The 24,324-nt window shown below is 40.6% G+C and overlaps 3 protein-coding genes across 3 annotated transcripts in view; 2 read left to right on the top strand and 1 right to left on the bottom strand.

The window, feature by feature from the left end:
• Positions 1-1,972: 1,972 nt before the first annotated feature.
• On the bottom strand, positions 1,973-3,393 carry LOC144631289 (kelch domain-containing protein 9-like). The gene has a single exon (XM_078489690.1). It carries the CDS (start codon positions 3,321-3,323, stop codon positions 2,301-2,303), a length of 1,023 nt encoding a protein of 340 aa, XP_078345816.1. The 5' UTR covers positions 3,324-3,393; the 3' UTR covers positions 1,973-2,300.
• A 28-nt stretch (positions 3,394-3,421) lies between these two features.
• Positions 3,422-24,324, top strand: part of LOC144631288 (protein FAM227A-like) — a 35,324-nt gene continuing 14,421 nt past the window's right edge. The window contains exons 1-7 of the mRNA XM_078489689.1: positions 3,422-3,557; positions 4,069-4,305; positions 5,375-5,428; positions 6,160-6,242; positions 6,887-6,928; positions 8,179-8,292; positions 8,391-8,453. Of these exons, the coding sequence (XP_078345815.1) occupies positions 3,521-3,557; positions 4,069-4,305; positions 5,375-5,428; positions 6,160-6,242; positions 6,887-6,928; positions 8,179-8,292; positions 8,391-8,453 (630 nt within the window). The 5' untranslated portion in view covers positions 3,422-3,520. The remainder of the gene's footprint in view (positions 3,558-4,068; positions 4,306-5,374; positions 5,429-6,159; positions 6,243-6,886; positions 6,929-8,178; positions 8,293-8,390; positions 8,454-24,324) is intronic.
• On the top strand, positions 15,908-23,851 carry LOC144632742 (uncharacterized). Its single transcript, XM_078491458.1, has one exon. It carries the CDS (start codon positions 16,856-16,858, stop codon positions 22,811-22,813), a length of 5,958 nt encoding a protein of 1,985 aa, XP_078347584.1. The 5' UTR covers positions 15,908-16,855; the 3' UTR covers positions 22,814-23,851.

Raw genomic sequence — 24,324 nt, 5'->3', positions numbered from 1 at the left:
AGTAACGGGTTATAAACTTTAAAATTATATAGTTTTTAAAATTGCACTCAAACCATTTGAAGGGTAGCCAATATTTTCACCGGTATACGCTTTTCATTCTGAGTTTTTGAAAGTAATATTTTTTTGTTTTGCTTGTCGTTCACTTCGATTTTTATTATCTCACCCTAGAGCAGTAAGGTGCTGGGTAAACAGCGCAAAACCCTTAGCCTTCTTTTGTGGTAACCATACGATTTTAGTGGAATAAACATTTGTAAGTCTTCCACACTTTTTAAATACGTGTTAGCTGATTATAATAAGACCCCCCCCCATGTTGCAGAACTTCCAAGTGTCACACACCCTGGTCACAACTCATGGCTTTGTCAGTAATCTATACTTACCCACTTAGCCCCGTAGTCCCCAGGAGGGGCATAGGGCCTCCACAAATGCAAAGTCACGCCATTTAGAACGATCTTGGGCTAATCTAGCAATCTTTTTCCAATCCGGCCCAATTTAACGCAGTTCCTGTTCCCTTCTAATAGTTTCCAGCTCAATCTGGGGCGGCCCCGTTTCCTCCTGTCCTGCGGATTCCAAGATAGCGCTTGTCTAGTCACAGAGTACTGAGGTTTCCTGAGCGTGTGCCCAATCCACTTCTACTTTCTTCTGCGTATTTGGTTAGCTATTCTTTCCTGGTTGGTAATCTCCCACAGATCTTCATTGCGGCCTTGTCCGTGATGTGTTTGGTCACCCCGCCAGGTGTCGGTACCGTAAAGTAATGCTGCTATTAAAGATCCTCAGCTTGGTCTTAAGGCTTAAGTTTTTGGATCTTTATATTGGGCAAGAGAAAAGCAGATCTAGTTTTACCAATTTTGCTTGTACATCTTGCTCAGAGCCGCCAACAGTAGAAATCACACTGCCTAGATAGGTGAAGGAAGATACAACTTCAAGGGCTTCATTATCCAAGGTGATGGAGTCTTGGCTAACGTTGACTCTTATAACCTTAGCCTTGCTCCTTTTGGTGTTCAGATATTTTAGTTTTATGCCGTTGAAGCTAGGGACTGGACCTTTGCTTGTGCATGCTGGTGAGTGTGGGAAAGGAGAGCCACGTCATCAGCGAAGTCTTGGTCGTGTATTTGGGATGTGAAAGTCCACTGGATGTCAGTTCTTGCAACCTCTGTAGTGGTCCTCATTATCCAGTCTACAACCAACAGATAGAGCAAGGGAGATAAGAGGCAGTCCTGTCGAACACCGGTTTTCACTGGAAATGGGTCTGAAAGCTCTCCATCATGGTCAGTAATGTATGACCAGCGCAAACCAACTTCTGAATCGCTTTGTACTTCTCAATAGACAGACAACAAAAGTAGTTTGGTCTGGTTAAGTTCTTTGCCTTCTTTTGATTATCATTTACTAGAATAAAAAATAAAGACTGCACGGAGTTTTGAAGACCTTGACCGGCAGTCTGCGCCATACAGAAGAACGTACAGGTATCATAACTCATGACTTCATAGTCTATGTCCAGCGTAAACCAAGGGTTGGATTTGAGGTCTGTAGTGCCCTTCCGAATCGCTTAGCACTTCTTTTTCGGATTGGCTAAGTTCTTTTAATTTACAAGAATAATAAAGACCTTGACTGGCTGCCGGTCATTTATTCACAACTTTTAAAAGATCCATGGAATAGAATATAAGAAAAGTGCTGAGTGTCGTTTCTTGTTCAATGACATGTCCAATGATTCGATTCATTATACTCGCATGCATCAAATTGTAATTTCGTAACTTAAATTTTAAAGTGTCATTTCATATGTATTTCCTGACGAAAATTCGAATATGAGTTACTTTTATTTGCTGACAAATGCTAAAGATCCTTTCAATCTGTGCAAACGAATCAGTTAATGATAATGATAATGAATTTATATAGCGCATTTTTTATATAGAGGGCTTTTATTTTCCATTGTTAATGGGCTTCGCAGTAAGTAAGACAGACTTACAAATAAGGGCATTTTTATTAATCCTAAAGGTATACATGGCAATATATGAAGAGTCAACTGTATATAAAAAAGAGATTCCTTAAGTGGGCTTAACTTGTCATCAAGAGATCAGCACTAATCGATTAACATTCTACAACAAGAGCATTTTTTTATCCCAATAACCTGGAATTGAGGCTTCACTGATTTTTCAGTTAACAACAAGAGTACCTTTTTGTAGTTCAAATTGAAGTATCTTTAATTCAACTTTATTACATAGTTTAAAAAGTTTTGTAACAATACCAACGATGTAACAATCTGTTTTTAAATTTTGCCTCAGTGACACAAATCTACTAAACAGTTGTTAAATCTTTACTTCCCAAAGAGTGTCACGGTATTTGTTACTAAGTCCACCGCCAAAAACAAAAATCTCGTCACCGGTACCAACCATAGAATGTCCAACAAGTTTAGGAACATCTCCACAAAGTGACAACTTATACCATCTCATTCTGTCCGACTCTAAAATAAAGGCATCGTTTGTTACATTCTCCCGAACACCACTCCACGTCTCTCCACCATAAATAAGCAAATGTCTACTGTCAAGTTCAACTGCCTTAGCATGCTGTCTGCCACAAGGTTCCTCGCATGCAGTAGACTTTCCAAGCAAATCAGCTATTCTTTGCTTGGGAAACGAACACTCAGTTTGTTCAATTTTGCTCCAAGAACCAATTAATTCGTATCCTCCACTCTTGCGGCCTCCAAAGACAAACAAGTGATTCTCCTTGCTAGATCTGATGGGAATTAGATTTGCCGTGTGGCCCGATCGAGAACTTGCATGATATGGCGCCTCGCTGTATTTTCCTGTTTCAAAGTTTAAATTAAAAGCACCCGCAAAGCGCCGCTGAGTGTGAACACCTCCCTCTCGTCCGATAATTAAAATATCTTTAGAAGACACTAACGTTGCCGTGTGAGAGCTTAAGCCAACGGGAACGTCTCCTGATTCCGGAATATGACGCCAAAATTGTTCCACAGTGTCAAAACAAAACACATCGGCGCATCTCTTTCGTCCATTCCAGCCGCCTACTATTAATATAAAACGATCTCGTATTACCGTTGCCGTATGATGACTAACACTGGGTGCAGTACAAAGTCTGCCTTTAGGAAATCCTGACGAAACTAAAGGTCTGCTTTGCGAACTACTTGGGACTTGATCATCAATCCGACTCCAAGAATTTATGGAAACATCGTATCTATGCATATCACTTAAAACCGTTCTATCATCTGTAATTCCCCCAAAAATATAGAGGGCACTTCCTACAACAGAACATGAATGAAATGCACGCTTGCTTGGGGCAGTTCCTCGGGGGGAAATCGCAGAAAATTCCATTATTTCTCGACGAAATTAGTGACGACTTTACACTAGTCCGTCCGCCATTGCAGTCCCAGAGATCCTTTAGAGCTCATCTCTCGTTCCAGTCTTTTCTCACCTGTTGCTCACTGCAGGCGATTTGAAAGTTTTATAAACATTTCAGCGTGAGCTCCGTTCTCCAGCAGAGATGAAGCTTTGTTTAAAAGAATAACAGCATGTTTGTGGCAGAAGGAGAAAAAGTGCCAGATGATTGTATCCTTTGTGATCGTATTTACTTTTTTACGCCATTGTTTCGCAGTTGGTGTTCTATAAAGTTAGGTGTCACTCGTTACCAATGGCTACCACGGACTTCCCGTCGACTGAGCTGCCCTTTGGATATGTTCATGCTTTTGGGAAATGTCTTGGAAATCGCCTATGTACTAGACAGAATTTTGACCGAATCAAAGCGGTGTATCAACGTAAATCTGAGGGTACATGCATAGATAGAAAATGAAATGCACAGCACGCGAAAAGAAGCAATGATCGGTTATTCTGTCTCAGACTTTTAATACTACTTCTGATTGAGGGTAGATCACGATCACTCTTATATATTTACAGTGATGGAAGTGATTGTACTCAGAGTTTGTGTTTTTTAAGGTACTAGTAAAGCAGGTTGAGTATTCATGTTCCAGTTAAGAAATTAAATGGTGACATCCTAGACTGTTTTGGTACAAAGTAGTTTGCCATACCTTTGTTGCTTGTTTTCTTTGATTTAAATGATCAGTATATGATCAGCAAGATTCATTTCATCGTGGTGGGACCATAAACGACATTACAGACCAGATCTGCAGTTTAAATGCAAACTTACATAGCTATGACTCACCAACTCAACTGGTTGTTGACAAATACATGAAAGAGCATGGCTTGGAAGTGGAGCCAGATGAAGAAGAATTTGGATATGGAAAGCTTCTGATTGATTACAAGCCTCCTAAGAAGTCAACATCAAAGATAAGCAACAAAGGCGAGCTTCTGACTTTTGTATTTTTGCAGTGGCACTCTATTCCAGACTTAAGAATTGGCCAAACGGTAACGCAAGTGGACGCAAGTTGAACTTGCATACAGACTTGCTTTGGGTGGCCAAACGGATGAGCAAGTTTAGTCACAAGTGCACACAAGTTTTCAAAAAAGCCATTTAAAATGCTACGCACTGCAATTCAGTATTTGAAGTTCCAGTAAACTGAAAAATGTGCATTGACTTGCGTTGGGTGGCCAAACGGTGAAAAGCTTGCGCTGTTCATGCAAATTTGATCTCCACCAAAGTGAACACAAGTCAACACAAGTGCACGCAAGTGAAACTTGCATCCACTTGCGTCTCTGTTTGGAGACTGTAGTGTGTTTTACCCATACACACTACAGCACTTGACTTCCTCTTCCCATCTACACAGAATTAAAATAAACAGGAAGCTGCAAACAGCTTTTACTCGGGCTATCTTAAATAAAGAGAGTGTTTCGTTTTTTTTGCAAGTTTGGCAATGATTATATTTTCACCCCAGGTGACCTTCAGTTTGCTTGTCAGAATATAATATTACCAGATGATCTGTAAACAGATATTGCATGATGGTGCTGGACTGGGTCACCTACTATATTGAATATTTGGAATTGACCCCAACCTTATCAGGATCATTGAACAAAATTTAAACTAAAGAACACTACCGAATTCTTGACTCAGGGCTTCTCCCCTTGGAAGTAATGAAATCATTTTTTAACTTAATTTACACATTGATTAACAGTTAATATGTTACAATTTGTTGGGCTGATTTGTTCCAAGCAATTTTACATGCTGCGATTCATTGGCGGCTTTTTCTTTGCCTATTCAAATTGACAGGGTAAAAATTGGCCAGATTTCTAAAATCTATGATGCTGCAACAGATTTTTAAGAAATCGGGCCAATTATTAAATGGCCACTCATTTTCTTATCAAATCTGGGCCAAAATCGGGCCAACAAATCATAACATGTAAACCGGCGTTTATCTTCATGTACAATGAAGTATACAAAAAAATGATAATTTATAAAATCCTGACATTTTTAGAGGTTGAGGCAAAGGAAGTATCCAAGTTTGCAGGAGTTTATTCTGTACGATCTGGTGAGTATAAATAGAATTTGTTGACAACTTAATTTTACTGGCCTGAAAGATTATTTGTGTTTAATGAGCTTCCTAAGAAAAGTTAAATAAGGTAAATTATGGTTGCCCTGCTCAGAAAAAGACATACACACTTGTCTAAATAAAATAATTTTAAGATAAAAAAAGTTATGAAGGTCTGTTATATATTGTATGGTTGCACCCACATTATAACCATGCATTTTGAGACCTTTTTATTAGTGTCTAAAATGAGTGCACAGTGGAGGGGGAAGGGGGATTAAGGTTTCTGAAACATTATACATGTACCTTAAGATGGGGCTGGGTGTTGGAAACTCACCTGTGTTCTATTGGAAATCCACGAATCCGATTGGTTCTCCCACTGTTTTCTATTCGCCGATAGAAAACAGTCGCACGCGCGCGTAGCTCTTTAAGCAGTAAATTTTCTTGATTTTTGTCTTCAAAGTGCACAATATTGTAGATTTTGGACTGCAATCCTTTAGAGTTTCTACTAAAACAATTAGACTACTCCCCCTTGTTTTCTATGAGCGATAGTCAACTCGGCTGCACCTCGTTGACTATTTGCTCATAGAAAACTCGGGCTCGTAGTCTAATTGTTAAATACATCTACTGGTATAATGTACATCTTTAGGTTAAGGTAAAAAATTAATGACTTACATGTATGCCCAGATTCATCTAATAACAATATCGTTATTATACTAAAATATTTATTTCAGTCTTGCAAGCCTCTTCTGAGAACCCATTAAGTAATGCTGCTCAGCAATCCCAGTTGCTGACATGGAAAAAGGCCTCTAAGAAGGTACAGTGTACATCACATTATTTTTGATCTTACTGAAATTTGTAGTGACTGCAGTTCCAAGGACAGAATTGTGGGAAGTTTTGATGGGGCCATAGTGTGCCGCACCGTTAATGAACCTCAACCCAGACAAAAAAATTAAATGACTTCTTAAATCTACCTTACATGATTATTTCATACATACACTTCTTTACTTGTATGACATTATCACCTTGTAAGGTAAAGTCTGCATTAATCCAAGCATACCGAGGTGCAAAGAGCTTAGGAATTTTTTTTATTTCCTCCTTGATGTGATGCTAATGTAGTATATCACAGGGTGAACTCCATCTGCCAGTACCCATTACTAGCTGGGTGAACTGGAGAGGGGCCATGTGAGAGTAAAGTGTCTCACTCAAGAACACAATGCAATGAGCCCAGTCCTGGCTTAAACTCAGACTGCTGTATGTGGAGCCCAGCTCACTCACCATCAAGCCACTGCATTCCCCTTGCATTACAAACAGTTGACTGAGTGTGTAACTCTAAGTGTATATAACACTAAGTCAATCACTTTTTAAACTCAATCTGGTACCTGTCCAAATCTTTCAGTTCTTTTATCTTTAACTAATAATACTGATTTTGATTAAAATTAATTATTTTTCCTCTTCTAGAAAGCAGAGAAGAGTTCCAGTATGAAGCCTATGCTTGTAGAGGTACATGTACATGACAGAAAAAAAAACCTTTCATAAACTGTATTTATTTGATTAAGTGCCCTGGGCACAAGTTTATTAAAATTTTTGACCATGAAAGTGGGCACTTATTTGAGGCGCTTACTAAATTTTCACCTTTTTCAGCAAGTAGTAACTTTATTTTGCAACAAAACAATAAATAATAACAAAACGTGAAGATGTACCAAAGCAGAATTTTAACTGTACATTGAAAGATTCTATAAAATACTAAAAAACTTTCGGCCTTCGGGAAGTCACTATAATATATTAGAAGTATTTAGTCAATTTCAGTTTTTTTTTTGGGGGGGGGGGGGATCTTGGGTGCTTATTCAAGGCTGGACACTTATAAATATTTCCTATCTTCAAGATCGGGCGCTTATTCGAGGTGGGTGTTTATTTGAGACTGGTCACTTAATCAAATAAATATGGTACCTTCAGTAGAAAAACTGCACTCCTTTTCTAAAGTTTTCACTAGAGTAACCCCTTAATCATCCATAAGGAGAATTTATTTGAGATTTTTTGAAAGGCCCTTTCAAGTGAATGACTCTTTTCTGTATTTCAACCCATGAATCCCACCCTTTTGGGCAGGGCCTCCCCCTTAAATCAACTATAGGAAGTCTCCCCCCTCCAGATTTGAGTTACGTTGGGATATTATTTATGCCATAATAAATAATAAATAAATATTTCTGTGGTGCCTATCCAGGCCTGCTCTAGGGGCTTTACAATAAAATTTGGTAAAAAATTTTGTGTAAATACCTACCTTTAGGGTTCGCACACGCCTTGAAAGTCCTCGAAAGTCCTTGAATCTCAAAATAAAAATTCGAGGCCTTGAAAGTCCTTGAAATTGGTTTTCGGTCCTTGAAAGTCCTTGATTTTTTTATTGAACGTCAAAGGCTTCAAGGCAATGAGAAGACTGCCAAAATAAGCCATTTTTTTAGTTCTTCATCAAGCACATCAACTGTTGATTTGGGGTAAATTTCATGAAAAAAGTTCTTAAAATTTCCAAGATTAGGGTCCTGGAAAGTCCTTGAAAAATCCTTAAATTTTTGGCCTGAAAAAATGTACGAACCCAGTACCTTTCAAGAACTTGTTTTCTTATTTTTATTACTACTGTGAATACAACATTTCTGCAAAACCCCTTGAAAAAAGATGACAGCTGCATACACCTTTCTCCTCTCCAAATAGCACAGTACATGCCGAATAAATGGGTTTTAATTTAATAAATTTTCTTTCAGTTGCATGTGTACCCAGGCTATGAGCCAGATAAAGTAACACCACTTCCACAACCATTTCTAGCTCAAGAGATACTGACAATAGTCATAGATGCCCAGAGAGATCTCAGGAAAAAGGTAAGAAATGTCTGCAGCATGATTGAGTAAGTAATGTGCAAACAATCTGTCCTTTGTGCTTTTAATTATTGTTAGTAATTCTTTGATTTACACTGTAGGCCTCCTTCAAACATGAATTCCAGTCCTTTGTGTTTTCCAAGACATCTGAAGATATTCTACAGGTATCCTGTTTTAATATTGTTTCCATGAATGTTTGAGTATACTAATGTATATGTAGATGGAATGCATTTTTGTCACTGTGTACACTCTGAAAGACTGGAGCTGCTGACCAATACGCCCTTAATCCCTCCACAGTGTTGCCTTGGTAGCTTAAGTCAAAATAGAACTTGCTAAGAAATCAACCTTTTAAGAGGCTCCGACTGAGAATATGAAGAATCGTTGGACAGGCTGGGGAAATCGAAAATCTTGAAACTTTGCCTGAATAACACCTTTGGGGAACTATGTTCGAAAATATTATTCTCATCTTCTAGGAATTTATGGTTTTCGAGAAATTAAGAAAAAACCAAAATAACGGTTTTAGCTCATTAAATATGCAAAAAATATGCGTAAAAATGGAAAAGTTCTCGATATTCCTATAAGAGAAATTTTCAATGCTTTGAATCGAAATAAACTTAAAATAATAGCTTGACCTTTCTTCTACCAGGCAACATAAACTTTCAATTTTTTCCGGCTATTTTGAGGTTTCCTTCGCCTTTTAAAATATTGTTTTATCAAGCACTTCAGGAAAGGGCAAAAACTGAGAAACTTTGGAGGCCGAAAAAGCACCTTGATATGTCCGATATCGAGTCAAACTAAACACTTTGCAAAAGCACAATGTCTCTTCTGTTATAATATTAAATAAAAAATCTGGGTACTCAAGATTCACACAAATGAGAAACGAAAGTTTACGACCTCCTCGTGTCTAATTTGCATAAAGCTAATTTTTGAATTCGTTCTCCGCTAAGTGATCTGGTCCGCTAAATTTAAATTTGGGAGCTATGATTTGCACAAAGAAAGCAAGTTTAAACTTTATTTGATTTTGTTGACGTCTTATGCCTATCAACAGGTTATATAGACGCGAAGAAAGAAGAAAAAACAGTAAAATTATCGACTGAGCTCATTGCGTGACCTGCGTCACGGTATGAATTTTCTTGTCAATAATTGAATTAAAAAGATCGGAGGAAAGATTTGTTTGTTAGGACTCTTACATTTTAAATTTAAGATTAAAGATTAAGAAAATAATATCATTCACTTACCTGTAATTAGGAATGATTTGTATATTTTATTTACTCGCATAACTTACGTCAAAATATAAATCGTGTAGTTATTATTAATTTGGAAGTTTACTTTTTACGAACATAAACGTAAATAATTATTAAAACTATGATGGACATATATCGCTGTTAGATCCGTTCAGTTGTCATTAATGGAAATAAAATACGAAAAGTTTCTCATCTTGTTTTAAAACAACTATATAAAAGGTTTCGATCGTGCAAAATCCATTCATTCATTCAGATGTACATCACAAAATTAGATTAAAGAGACCGAACATGTACACAGCTACAGGACCCGGTGCCAGGACATTTAACACAAAGCACGAAATAATTCGGCTGAAATTTAAAAATAGAATGACCCTTTACAGTTGTGCCTCTCTTGTTGGTGGGGCTTGGTCCAAGCCCAGAAAATTCAGAATTTGTCCAGTTTGTCACAAAATTTTCAGCAGGCATGAGTTAAATTTTGCGTGTGATTTTTCCATCGCCTGCGCTCATTAAAATCAAGCCTCCGGGCACGATTTCAAAACAAGTGAAATCTTGGGTTGTAGAATGCGTGTTAAGTTAAAGCATAGTTAGTAGAACAGTCAATAAAAACTAATACTCTGCCTTTGAAGGCGCATTTAATACTTGTGATAAAATTTTACTTATTTGCTTGTAACTTGAAACCCGAGACGTCGCGAAACCGCAAAACTTTGATTAGCCTGCGGTATTGTTGGGCTTTTTTAAAAGTGCCCAACAGCAAGCGCTTGTTCTGAAAACTAGTACGGTAAGGTCAACTGTCATTTTGTAACTTAAAACCAATATTAAATTTACAATATTAAAGAAAGTGTTTTAACTTAAAAGTCTAGGAAATACTATAGTAATCATATAGGCTATTATTCATTAAATTTTTACTTGGAAGTTGTTACTGTGGGCTTAAACCTAAATTAAGTAACAGAAAGTTAATGCTTATGTGATCTAGCTCAAACTATACCCGTCTCTTGTAAAACAGAGCAGGGTTGCTTGCTATTCCGCGATCCTCACGAGTGAAAGAAGGCTTATGGCTCACAATTTCCATTGGTATAGAACATCTTGCTCTCCAGTCTGCCAGCGAAAGAGCGTGTTCTTGTATTTATGACAAACTGTCATATGTTCTTGGCATTCTTGCGCTACTAAAATCCCAAGGTATTGGATTAGTTAAGCTTGCATTAATTCAGTTACCCAAACATAGATGTGGTTCAAAGAAAACAAAATTACCTTACCTGTACGGGCAACTAACAATTTTCCTTCGCTATCGATGCTTTCAGTATCTGTCAGACAAGATGTAACAAAATTTGAAGTGTGCTTTTGCATGGTAATTTACAAACTGGACAAATTCTGGATTTTCTGGGCTTGGACTCCTGAAGCCCCACCAACAAGAGAGGCACAACTGTAAAGGGTCATTCTATTTTTAAATTTCAGCCGAATAATTTTGTGCTTTGTGTTAAATGTCCTGGCGCCGAGTTCTGTCGCTGTGTACGTGTTCGGTCTCTTTAAATTGAATTATAAATTAATTTAATTTTGTGATGTGCATCTGAATAAATGAATAAATGGTTTTTGCACGATCGAAACCTTTTATATAGTTGTATTACATGTAAAACAAGATGAGAAACTTTACGTATTTTATTTCCATTATAAATGACAACTGAACGAAAACTAACAGCGATATATGTTCATAATATTTATGTACGTTTATGTTTATAACTGAAGTCAACTTCCAAATTAATAATACTACGCAAGTTACGGCTTTGACATGAGTTACCCGCCAGAGTAAATAAAAGGTACAAATCATTCCCAATTTCAGGTAAGTGAATGATATTATTATCTCATTCTTTAATCTTAAATTTGAAATGCAACTGAGTCCTAACAAACAAATCAAATTCAATTGTTGACAAGAAAATTTATAACGTGACGCAGGTCACGCAATGAGCTCAGTCGATGATTTTACTGTTTTTTCTTCTTTCTTCGCGTTTATATAACCTGTTGATAGGCATAAGACGTCAACAAAATCAAATAAAGTTTAAAATTGCTTTCTTTGTGCAAATCATAGCCCCCAAATTTAAATTTAGCGGACCAGATCACTTAGCGGAGGACGAATTCAAAAATTAGCTTTATTCTTCATATTCTCAGTCGGAGCCTCTTAAGTGAGCGTCCGTGTAAGACCCGACCACTCGATTTTCGGCCCAAAACAGAATTCCTTCAAATTTTCTGTGCAAGACAATTGATCCATATGATAAACAAAAATAGCAATATTTTGGCTTGTAGTGTTATTTGTCAATATTTTTGGCGATGATTGCTGAGAACGGTCAAAAACCGAAAAAATCATCTTGTTTCGAGTCAAATTTAGGCGTCGCGCTCAACGCGCTGAAAAATTACGCTTTAACTCAAATAAAATGAAACTTGTATATCATTTTATTTTATGTCTTGTCTATTAGTTCATGGTAAAATATTTGAAATCGGACTTAACAAAAATTAAATATGATTTTTTTAAAACACCCCATAAAGAGCCATCGCAAAAATCACGCAAACATACTGTTGGTTAGAGAGGTTTTTCTCAAAAGTTTAACGCGATCTAGAGCCCTGGACACTATCCACGATTAGTACTAGAGTTGGTGTACTAGAAACAAGAAAAAAAGTTTTGGGCACTAAGCTTTTTGAATTTTAGGAGTTCTATCAACAAAGCCTATTTTTAACGGTCGTAACGCGCGTCACGCAATTTCTTACTATTGTGTTTCCTATCTTTCCCACATAAAACAGTTGTCCGAGGGAGCAAATATTTTTGAAACTAGCTTTCTGCTCGGAATAAGGCATGGACAATCCTACATTTATCAAATATCGCCCCAAAAATAAGAATTAAGAAGGTTAAATCATGAGCGTCTCCGGTATGAGTTGTCTTTAGTTCCGTCTTTAACTGTGCAAAAAGCTTCGAAAAGCGGTTTCCGTGATTCGGTTATCATAAATAGGGAATGAACTACGAAAGAAACCCTTAATAATTTAACATATTAAACACATTTAACAGCTAGAAATTATTATCATTGTATTATTAAGGTGTACGCCCAGAGAAAATGCAACACGAATGAAAATAGGCCAAAGCGAATTTCTCAGAAAATGTTGGTTTCAGTCCTCTTTGATGCACGCGGGAATGTCAATGAAAGTTATTTTTAGTAGGTTAATTTCAACCCGTGTGACAAATGCTTGCTGCTAAAACTATTTCTTATTTTACTTTATATTATTTGTTTTTCAATTTTGTGAATAGGCTACAAACTTTTCCTTTAATATTTATTTTCTTCACATTTTTTTTGCACTGCCCTTGTGCTAAATTTAACTTATGCAAATTTGTAACAATTGATGTTGTGCGTGCTTACATTACGGCAGGAATAGTTTTGCTCTTTGCGTTTCGTGTTGTTACGTTCTGTGAAATGGCAGGATTTTGTTCCTTCTCGGCAATTTTAGGTGGTAAGTGCGGAAGTAGTCGTGGACATACAGATTGTATAGCCCTAAATGATCGTGACGGCGATATCAGTTTGCATCTAGCAAATCACCACCTCCATCAAAGGGATCTAAAACTGGCAAGAGTAGGTCTTTTAGAACTCACGGAAGAACAGATTAAGAATATGATGAATTGTCCAGCCCATCGTTTTACCTTAGGAAAGTACTGGCAAGCTCCGAAGACCTGCCAGTATCCAAGACATCATGGAAAGAAATCGGCGGTAACAGGAACTCATGTTATAAATTTCAAGCTGGCCAGGGAAATTAAAAACCTCTTTGGAGAAGCTGCACCCGTTGGTTCCCGTAAGTTTTATCGTTAAAGATTGTTCTTAATCGCTAAAAATTGTTTACATTGTTAAGCCCTAGGCTGAAACAGATTTCACTTCTGTAAATATGAAATGCTAGCAGGGGCACCCATCGAGAATATAGTTCAAAACCACTTAAAGATAGCACCGTTGAACGTATTTTAGTATTTAAACGGTAGATATAGGCATATTTTTATCCCCTAAAAAATTTTTATTTGTTCGGATTTCCTAGCTGAATGTCTAGTGATCCGAAAGTTATAGGGATCAAAACTTACCTTTTCGAAAAAAATTCCAGCCAAAGAAGGGCTCCCGAAAATTCTAGGTGACCTTTTTAGAGTAAAAATCCGTTAAAAATGAACAATTATACCATTTTTTAGATATTCGAAAATTCTAGGACAGGCAGACAAGCAAAAAAAATTACAATGAATGTTCCGAAAAATCTAGATCTCAAATCGTCTTCCGAACAGATATTTTAACGAAATATTCCGTTGGGTGCCCCTGATGCTAGGTCATTACTATTGTTGCATGGTGACAACTGTTCTCTGGACGCGTTCTGTTAGCTTACCTGAAACCGGCTCAAACACAGGATAAAATGTTATTATAAAGTAATTTGAATGCGACTTAAATAATTTATTCTTAGTGACATTACTGACATAGCTTGCAACACCTGATGTTTTTAACCGTGACTAAATAAATTACTCTTTCAAGTTTGCTGCGAACACAGGGGTCAGGGTTGGTTGAAGGCGATTGTGGGGGAGGGGGGATTACTTTACGTGGAGGTTCTGCCCATTTGTATAGTTTAGCTATATTAATGGGCAGAATTTTGCAAGTGTAAGTATATAAAAAGGTAAAGCATGTATACGAGCCTAGTGGCCCGTCACGTTTCCGTAGCATAAAGCGACTAGGAGTATTCCCATCGCAGGGTTTCCCCCAGTCTTGCCCAAAGAACACGACATATTGAACCCTGCCAGGATTCGAACCCGGACCGAGTCTAGCGCAATAACCGTTTGGCCAACGTGCCTCCCATCAAGTGTATAAAAGGGTAGGAAAATCTGTCATAAGGAATGCAAAAGGGCCTTTAATAAAAAAATATATAAATTTATATATAAACGAATAAACAATGACTAGATTGCTTCACTTATCCTAGGAGTGCTCTATGCATGAATATGCAGAGCTAAATACAAATATTTACTCTCTATCTTAATATTTGTTTTTAAATTTATATATATATATATTTCGAACAGACACACATTATAACTGTATCATTTTAATTTATTAAGGCAATAAGACTTCCTGTTTTAGGTACCTTTACCTCATGTCATTTAGGTATATGAAAGGGGTACCTTTTCCGTGAAAATGGTATATAGAAAAGTTAAGGGGTTGGACATCTAGGCGGAGCCTCCCTGTATAACACCTTTTTGGGTAGCCCCCCGGAGGCAACAAAGAACAACTATCATCCGTCATTAGAAAGAGGGTGTGAAGTAACATCATGTAGTATTCACAAGGGAGAGCAGATCCCAGGGCTTTTTGCAGGGATGGTTGACAGTTTTCTAGGGCGAGTAACACTTACTTTTTGTTGCTAGCCATCTGCACAACATGCAGAAAGAAACACGCCGAAGACGTAGCCCTAAAAACAGACTGGCTGTACCCCAAGGAACCTGAAGAAATAACACCCCTTCAAAGGTATGTAGGGGCGCAATATTTCTCCTTCAACAAGATGAAAAATATATATTTTACTGTCGCCTTCAGAAGAAGTCTACGGTGGCTTAGCGTATGCGCTTTGTTTTTTAGACCTACTAAGGAAGCTGCCGTGGAAACCATTGCCCACCTCGTCATCTCGACCCCATTCCGTGAGCCTTCAGCTCCTCAGAATATCCCCGAGACCCCATGCTGGACCCCAGGAGCAGAAATAACCTCTCCAGCAACGCCCTTGGTTACCGACATAGTTGATGCATATAACTCAGCTATGGACACGATTGCAAATCTTACTGCACAGTAAGTAAAACGTGAACCCCTCTCCTCCCAACTGAAAACCTCGTTGAATAACCTGAGCAAAGCGCAACAGTTGAATGTGCTACGACAGGCCAGTGAGGACTGTTTGCTGGTGTGTAGCGTAATAGCACCTGGAAGTGGAGAGGAGCTGTTCGAGTCAATGGCCTCTGCACAAAGAGAAAAGTGTGTAGATCCAATGCTCGATGACTTAGTGGTACTCATGACTGCTTATAAGAATGCGAAGACCAGGAATTTAAGGAAACAAATACTTAGCCTTTACGCTTATAGATATTCCATGAGCAAGCTACAGGAAATTCACCAGCCCTACGGAAAACTAACTAAGTGGGAAATAAAGCAGGCACGCTCTCATGCCAAACTACATGGGCCTGGTACTATCTGTTGGTTTTGAAACGTGACGTTTACTCCACATCTTATCACAGGAACTATCCTTTCTATCATACCGCGTGTTACTTATTTTATTTACTGTGGTAGACCAGCCCTAGGCTGCTATGTCCGATGTAGGAAAATCGTCATAACCGTAGGTTTTGCGCACGTGTTTCTCGGTTAGATAAATCCGTAAGAATTTCTAAGTTAGATCAGTTCTAGTGTAGACTTCACTGCGTCAACATCTACTCGGCATTGGGCCATAGATTTCTCTCTACACTCGTGGTCACCTACTCTATCAAGTCTAATTCAGTGCGTGTGCAAACCAAAGTGAGTAATCTATTCCTTATTTTTAGGCTTATCCTTAGTTTTCCTTGTTATTTGTTTTGCGTTAAGTTTCGTTTTCCTCGACTATCAGGATAGCTTCTATACCGTTTATATCGAGTTAGTTAGTTGGCATATTATACTCGAACCATTAAGAAACTATCTCGCTAGGCTAAGTTTTATCTTATTATAAGGTTAATTGTCATAAACTCCTATCCAAAATTAGCCGTCATATGAGACTTTATCGTTTGTTAGCTTTCTATAAGATTAGTATATGCGCAGATTATGTTACGTTTCTTCATTCGGACGTTATTGTGAATGTTAGCTACAATTATATATCTCGCGAATTGTTTAGCTTGTATGCTTAGATTTATTAGTCACGTTAGTTCTATTTCGCTATTATATTTCAGTTCGAACCGACATACGGTTTACGGCAATCATTTCAACAACACTAGCACGTGGTTTGAATCAATCATCTTTGTATCGCTCTCAATTTGAACCTGTATGGAACATCGAACTCTGTCAATTAAACTCTGTTATTGTCGTAGTCAGAATTTCTTGTCGAGTTCGTTTACGTCACGCACTTCTCTACCCCGTGTGATTTACTTGGATTTTTGGTTTGGCATTCTGTCCTTGTAACTTACATTTTGTTCGAATTTGTTGCACCGTGAAGGAATTCGAAGAATTTGCTACACGTCAAGTAACAACTGCATTTCGTTATCTGTCAATTATCGCCTTCTCGAGTCAACTGTCTCCGTCCGCAAGATATCGGATTAAAAAGCGATTAACAGGATCATAATGTCTTCCGGAAATGAACAACTAATTGACCAATTTAAAGAGATCCGCACATCCGCCGAAACGCACGTGTCGGAAAAGGTCAACAAACTAAATGAGTTAATGGCGGCGTGCGAAAACATTGACGCTCTAAAGGACGTCCAAAAAGAATTAAAGGAGGTTTTGAAGGAGTTTGAGATCGCCCACGAGGCTTATCATAGACTGATTAAAAACGAAACTGAGCAAGAAGAATCAACGCGCTATTACAATTCGGTATTAGAAATAGTAACGGAACTTGAGAAGGAAATTAGTTCGTGGATCACTGGACCCCCAAGTGCATTGGCGGACCGTTCGAACGACAATGTTCGCCCCGAAGATTCCATAAGCAGCGTCGAGTCACGCCCGCCTTACCGCACACGTTCCGAAGCCAGCTTATCTAGAAGCTCAGCAAGTTCGAAGGCCAGATCTGCCGCGAGAAAGGCAGCGCTAGAAGCAAGAGCCGCTACGCTCCAAAGTTTACACCAGCTCCAGCTCGAAGAACTTAAGCTCCAGCAGAAGAAAGCGGAAGTGGAGCTTCAAGCCGAAATAGCAGAAATTGAGGCCGAGAGGAAAGTCTACGAAGAGGAAGAAGCGAGCAAAGCAGGAAGATCAAGTCTTCGCCGACGCGAAAACGAACCGCTTGATCAGTCAAATCAGCTGTTCCAACAAGCCAAAGATGCCTCTAAGCCGCCAGGAAGGGATACAATCAATCTCCCAGACTTAGAAGCATCCAGGAACAAGCCCATCAAGTCTACCCCTAAGCCGCTGGAAGGAAATTCAGAGTACCCTATAGTCCCCGAAACACCTGAATGGCGCCACGGGACTTCAGCTGTTGGAAAAGACGACTCCTTGCAATTCTTGATGGAAGCTCAGGATCGTCAAAGCCACGCCCTTCAGCGACTTCTTGAGCAGCAACAACAGGGCGTGATGTCTCTTACACTACCCCAACCGGACATGCAGGTCTTCAGTGGAGATCCAATCGATTATTGTGACTTTGTGCGTTCCTTCGAGCATCTCGTGGAAGGAAAAACCTTCAGTTCCAGCTCTCGCCTGTATTACCTTGTCCAGTACACATCTGGCCCTGTAAAGGAACTCATGAAGAGCTGCCTCACCATGCGTGAACAAGAAGGATACGTCGAAGCGAGGAGACTGTTGAAGGAAAGGTACGGGCAGGGGTACAAAATTGCTGCTGCCCACGTGAAGCGTCTCGTTGAAGGTCCCCAAATCAAAGCCGAGGACGGAACAGCACTCGAACGATTTTCAATACAGCTAACTAGCTGCGTTAATACTCTAACTGACATAGGGTATCTCAACAAATTGGATAATCCCGACAATTTGAAGAAGGTTATTGAACGACTTCCGTACGGTTTCCGACTAAAGTGGAGAGACACTGTAGACAGAATCGTAGAAAGGGAGCAAAGGGATGTCACCATTAAGGACATCATGGACTTTGTGGTTGCCAAGGCAAGAGCGGCCACTCATCCTATCTTTGGAAACGTCACCTACGAAAGGAACTTCAAACCACCGACCATCCAACCGCCACGAAAATCGCGCAACAGAGGAAACGGATTCTCTACTCAAGGGAAAACGCAGTCTCCCCAACCTTCGGACAAGGGCCCCACTTGCACCATGTGCACTGGCAAGCATTGGTTGCCACGTTGCGAAAGATTTAGGAAAAAGTCCCTACAGGAAAGGCAAAGCTTCGTGGATGAAAAGAAACTCTGTAGCAACTGTCTGAATCCTGGCCATTTCATTCGAGACTGCCCTAAGGAAAGTTTCTGCAGAGTTCAAGGCTGCACTGGCAAACATTCGACCTTCCTTCATCCCAGAAGCAGTACAGGTACTTCCACCGCCTCTGCCGCCACCGAAAGGCCAAATGCGGAGCAAGACACAAGTGTCGAGTCACCGCCTATCAATGTAAACTCAGCCAGTAATGGCTACATCAAGTCTAGTTACTCTACAGCGAGCACCTCCGTCACCGGGCTTGCTATCGTTCCAGTCCGGGTCAAGGCTAAAGGTCAGCGCAGGGTGGTAGAGACCTACGCATTTCTCGACTCTGGTTCAAACACATCATTCTGCACTGAAACCCTCCTGGAGAAGCTTAACTTCAAGGGAACAAGAACTAAGCTGTCACTCACAACCCTGCAAGGCGAAAGCGAGCCAATCGAATGCTCCTTAGTCAGTTTGGAAGCCTCCGATCTAAACGAGAGCAACAAAGTACAGTTACCGATGGTCTACTCGAGATCAAGTCTACCTATTCCTTCTGAAGCTATCGCTAAACAAGAGGACGTCGACCGCTGGCCATATCTCAAGGGAGTACAAATCGCACACATAGATGCTGAAATCGGTCTTCTAATCGGTAGCGACGTTCCAGAAGCTCTACAACCTAAGGAAATGAGACCAAGCGAGAATGGCGGTCCCTTTGCTACTCTGACAGTTTTAGGATGGGTTCTAAACGGACCATTGGGCAGATCAACCACAACTAAAGTATCCACTGTGAACTTTCTTCAGGGTAACAAGACCCTCGATGAACAATTTCACGATTTCTGCAACCAAGAGTTCAACGACTCCTCCTATGAATCGAAAACGTCTATGTCGTTGAACGATCGGAAGGCTCTAAACATCATGGAAGAAACAGTTCAACTTCAAAACGGCCACTACGAAATGGCACTTCCCTGGAAGTTCTACCCACCACGCCTACAGAACAACAGAACGTTAGCAGAGCGCCGACTTCTTCAGCTGAAAAGGCGACTGCTAAAGGAGCCGCTCGTCCACCAGAAATACAAGGCATTCATGGACGATCTCCTATCTAAAGATTACGCCAGGAAAGTTAATTGCCAAGACCCTGGTCCTCTGGGAACTGAATGGTATCTTCCTCACCATCCTGTATTTAGCCCGCAGAAGCCTGATAAGGTTAGAGTAGTCTTCGATTGTTCAGCCAAGTACTGCAACACCTCACTCAACGACCAGCTCTTACAGGGGCCGGACCTGACTAACTCTCTCGTCGGCGTGCTGTCAAGATTCAGGGAGGATCACGTGGCCCTGATGTCTGATGTGGAAGCTATGTTTCATCAGGTACGCGTCCGGCCAAGCGACTGTGATGCTCTGAGGTTTCTGTGGTGGCCAGATGGAAATCTCGACAATCAACCAGAAGAAAACCAGATGATGGTTCACCTGTTCGGAGGTGCGTCTTCTCCAAGTTGCGCGAACTTCGCCCTGAAGAGAACAGCGGAAGACAACAAAGAAGGTTTCGACCCCCAAACCATTGAAACTGTGAAACGCAACTTCTACGTCGACGACTGCCTCAAATCCGTCGAATCAGAGGATAAAGCCATCCAACTCGCAAAGGAACTGCGAGAGCTCTTAGCGAAAGGTGGGTTCAAGCTCACGAAGTGGCTGTCCAACTCAAGGACAGTCATTGAGTCTCTGCCAGAGTCAGAACGAGCAGCTCAAGTAAAAACCCTCGACTTTGACAAGTTACCAGTGGAGCGAGCTCTCGGCGTTCAATGGAACGTAGCCTCCGATCAGTTTGGTTTTAGTATCGTTATCAAGGACAGACCGGCTACGAGGAGAGGCATACTGTCTATCGTCAGCTCAGTGTATGATCCCCTGGGATTCGCCGCTCCGTTTATTCTTAACGCGAAACTGATCTTACAAGATCTTTGCCGTAACAAGTATGGCTGGGACGACAAGATTCCAGATGAATATCTGCAACGCTGGCAAGCATGGCTACAAGAGCTTCCCAATCTAGAGCAGCTCACAATTCAGCGTTGTTTCAAGTCACCTGACCTCGGTGAGATCGCGTCATGCCAGCTTCATCATTTCTCTGATGCGTCACAGCAGGCTTATGGAGCCGTCACATACCTCAGAATCACAGATCACGACGGAAACGTCAATTGTTCGTTTGTCATGGGGAAGTCCAGACTTGCTCCAATCAAGCCAGTTACAATCCCCCGAATGGAACTTTCAGCAGCCGTCGTTGCCACAAGACTAGAGAAAATCTCTCGAGGGGAACTAAGTCTACCTATCAATCAATCATTCTTCTGGACAGATAGTACCTGCGTCCTCCGCTATTTGGAAAATCAGGACAGACGGTTTCAGACTTTCGTTGCCAATCGGGTTGCAACGATACACGATGCGTCTTCCCCCTCTCAGTGGAGATACGTGAACACTCAATTCAACCCAGCGGATGATGCTTCAAGAGGCGTATCAGCAGACTCTCTCCAACGCTGGATACATGGCCCTGAATTCCTGACTCAGACCGAGGAGACATGGCCACAACGACCTGCCGACATGAACCCTACCATTGCTGAAGATGATCCAGAAGTCAAGAAAGAGTCAGTTACATATGCAAGTGAAGCCTCTGCTCAAGATCCTATTTCAGAAATCATTGAGCGGTTCTCATCCTGGACCCAGCTCAAAAGAATAGTAGCATGGATACTCCGCTACAAGTCAAACCTCTCCCGTCTGAGCAAGAAACGAAGGATCGGAGAATCAGTTAAAATCACGTCATCCAGCACAATCATGCCCATCACCACTGAGGAGCTAAACCAAGCTGAAGTCGAAATCCTCAAGCACGTTCAAAGCCGATGCTTCAAGGAGGAGCACGACTGTCTCAGGGAAATAGATCAGCAGGCAACTTCTAGCAGACAAAACATGGTGAAGAAAACCAGCAATATCTTCAAGCTTGACCCAGTTCTGTCTCAAGGTCTAATACGAGTTGGTGGTCGTCTACAATTAGCGCCAATCAACAGCGATGCAATGCATCCAGTGGTCCTTCCTAAGAAGCATCACGTGGTCAAGCTCATTATTCAGTATTACCATCATATCTCTGGACATTCAGGCCTGGAGTACACCCTGTCCCTCACCAGGCAGAAATACTGGATAATAAATGGAAGATCTACAGTTCGAAGCATCCTCAACGAGTGTTTCAGCTGCCGTAAACGTCAAGCGCCATTGGCTCAACAAAAAATGGCGAACCTACCCGAGGACCGAATTACCCCCTCGAAACCACCCTTCACTTATACAGGCGTGGACTGCTTCGGACCATTTGAAGTGCGGCGCGGAAGAGCCAAAGTCAAACGGTACGGCGTGATTTTCACCTGCCTAGCCCTCCGCGCCGTCCACATAGAAGTGGTATGGTCATTGGACACGGAGTCGTTCATCCAAGCCTTGCGCAGATTCATCTCAAGAAAAGGTCAACCGGAGGAGATCCGCTCAGACAACGGTGGGAATTTTGTGAAGGGAGAGCGTGAGCTACGAGAAGCTGTAAACGAATGGAACCAGTCTCAGATTTATGATTACCTCCTTCAGCGAAACATCAAGTGGAAGTTCAATCCACCTGCCGGCTCCCACCATGGCGGAGTATGGGAGCGATGTATCCGAACCGTTCGAAAGGTAATGAAGGCTCTCATGAAAGAACAAGTCCTAGATGACAAAGGCCTCGAAACCCTGATGTGTGAGGTGGAGGCCATAATCAATGGAAGACCAATCACAAAGCTGTCAGATGACCCACGTGATGCAGAACCTCTGACACCTAATCACTTGTTGCTGCTTCGCACAGGTCCTAAAGTTCCACCCGGAAACTTCACCAAACATGATAACTACTTCCACCGGAGATGGCGTCAGGTGCAGTACCTTGCTGACGTATTCTGGAAGCGATGGGTCCGAGAGTACCTCCCCTCACTGCAGCAACGACAGAAATGGCACAAGCAGCAGAGGAACTTTGCAGTAGACGATGTTGTGTTGGTCCTTGACGACAGCAAGCCCCGCAACTCCTGGCCACTTGCTCGGATCCAGGAGGTGTATACCAACCGCAGAGATGGCCTGGTACGTTCTGTCAAGCTGAAAACCAGTACATCTGAACTCGTACGACCAATCGACAAGATTGTGTTATTGGAAGCCGCCGCTATCTCAGCTAACGAAGAAACTAATGAACACTGACAATCCATTAGTATCAGTGGATTACAGAACTCTATTGGACAATACGTAATCAATTAATAATATTAATAATACTAATCATAGTCAACCTCATGTTTCAAACCCCTCTTTCTTTCTCCTTGTAAAGGCTATCGGCAGTACCGCCTTTAAGGGGCCGGAATGTTGGTTTTGAAACGTGACGTTTACTCCACATCTTATCACAGGAACTTACTTTAATTTAAATGTTATCGAATTATCCTTTCTATCATACCGCGTGTTACTTATTTTATTTACTGTGGTAGACCAGCCCTAGGCTGCTATGTCCGATGTAGGAAAATCGTCATAACCGCAGGTTTTGCGCACGTGTTTCTCGGTTAGATAAATCCGTAAGAATTTCTAAGTTAGATCAGTTCTAGTGTAGACTTCACTGCGTCAACATCTACTCGGCATTGGGCCATAGATTTCTCTCTACACTCGTGGTCACCTACTCTATCAAGTCTAATTCAGTGCGTGTGCAAACCAAAGTGAGTAATCTATTCCTTATTTTTAGGCTTATCCTTAGTTTTCCTTGTTATTTGTTTTGCGTTAAGTTTCGTTTTCCTCGACTATCAGGATAGCTTCTATACCGTTTATATCGAGTTAGTTAGTTGGCATATTATACTCGAACCATTAAGAAACTATCTCGCTAGGCTAAGTTTTATCTTATTATAAGGTTAATTGTCATAAACTCCTATCCAAAATTAGCCGTCATATGAGACTTTATCGTTTGTTAGCTTTCTATAAGATTAGTATATGCGCAGATTATGTTACGTTTCTTCATTCGGACGTTATTGTGAATGTTAGCTACAATTATATATCTCGCGAATTGTTTAGCTTGTATGCTTAGATTTATTAGTCACGTTAGTTCTATTTCGCTATTATATTTCAGTTCGAACCGACATACGGTTTACGGCAATCATTTCAACAACACTAGCACGTGGTTTGAATCAATCATCTTTGTATCGCTCTCAATTTGAACCTGTATGGAACATTGAACTCTGTCAATTAAACTCTGTTATTGTCGTAGTCAGAATTTCTTGTCGAGTTCGTTTACGTCACGCACTTCTCTACCCCGTGTGATTTACTTGGATTTTTGGTTTGGCATTCTGTCCTTGTAACTTACACTATCCCTGAAGCTACGCTAAAGCATCGTGTACGGCTTGATATGGGAAAAGTCGAACACTTTGTAGAATTCACAAACAGGCCCTACTTTTATCAAGACGTTTCGTACGGTAGCGAGATACTAACCCTAGACAGTGGTGAGAAAATAGAGATGCCAAACGTTGTAAGAACGGTGACCAGATCTACAATGATTGAACAATATTTGGAATACTGCAAAGAACAATGTTATGAGCCACTCAGTAGATCTACGTTGTTTAAAATCTTGGAGGTTCGAAAGGCGTCTCAGCGTACATCGCTCCAGGGCTTGGACAATACTGCTGCCGATGGCGCAGCGGGATTTGAGACCCTCGACAAACTGTTAGAAACCTTAGAGA

Source organism: Oculina patagonica, chromosome 12 (assembly GCF_052425735.1).
Source record: "Oculina patagonica isolate OP01 chromosome 12, crgOcupat, whole genome shotgun sequence".
NCBI lineage: Eukaryota > Metazoa > Cnidaria > Anthozoa > Scleractinia > Oculinidae > Oculina > Oculina patagonica.
The sequence above is the reverse complement of the archived record's forward strand: the minus strand, read 5'-3'. Positions and strand labels throughout refer to the sequence as shown.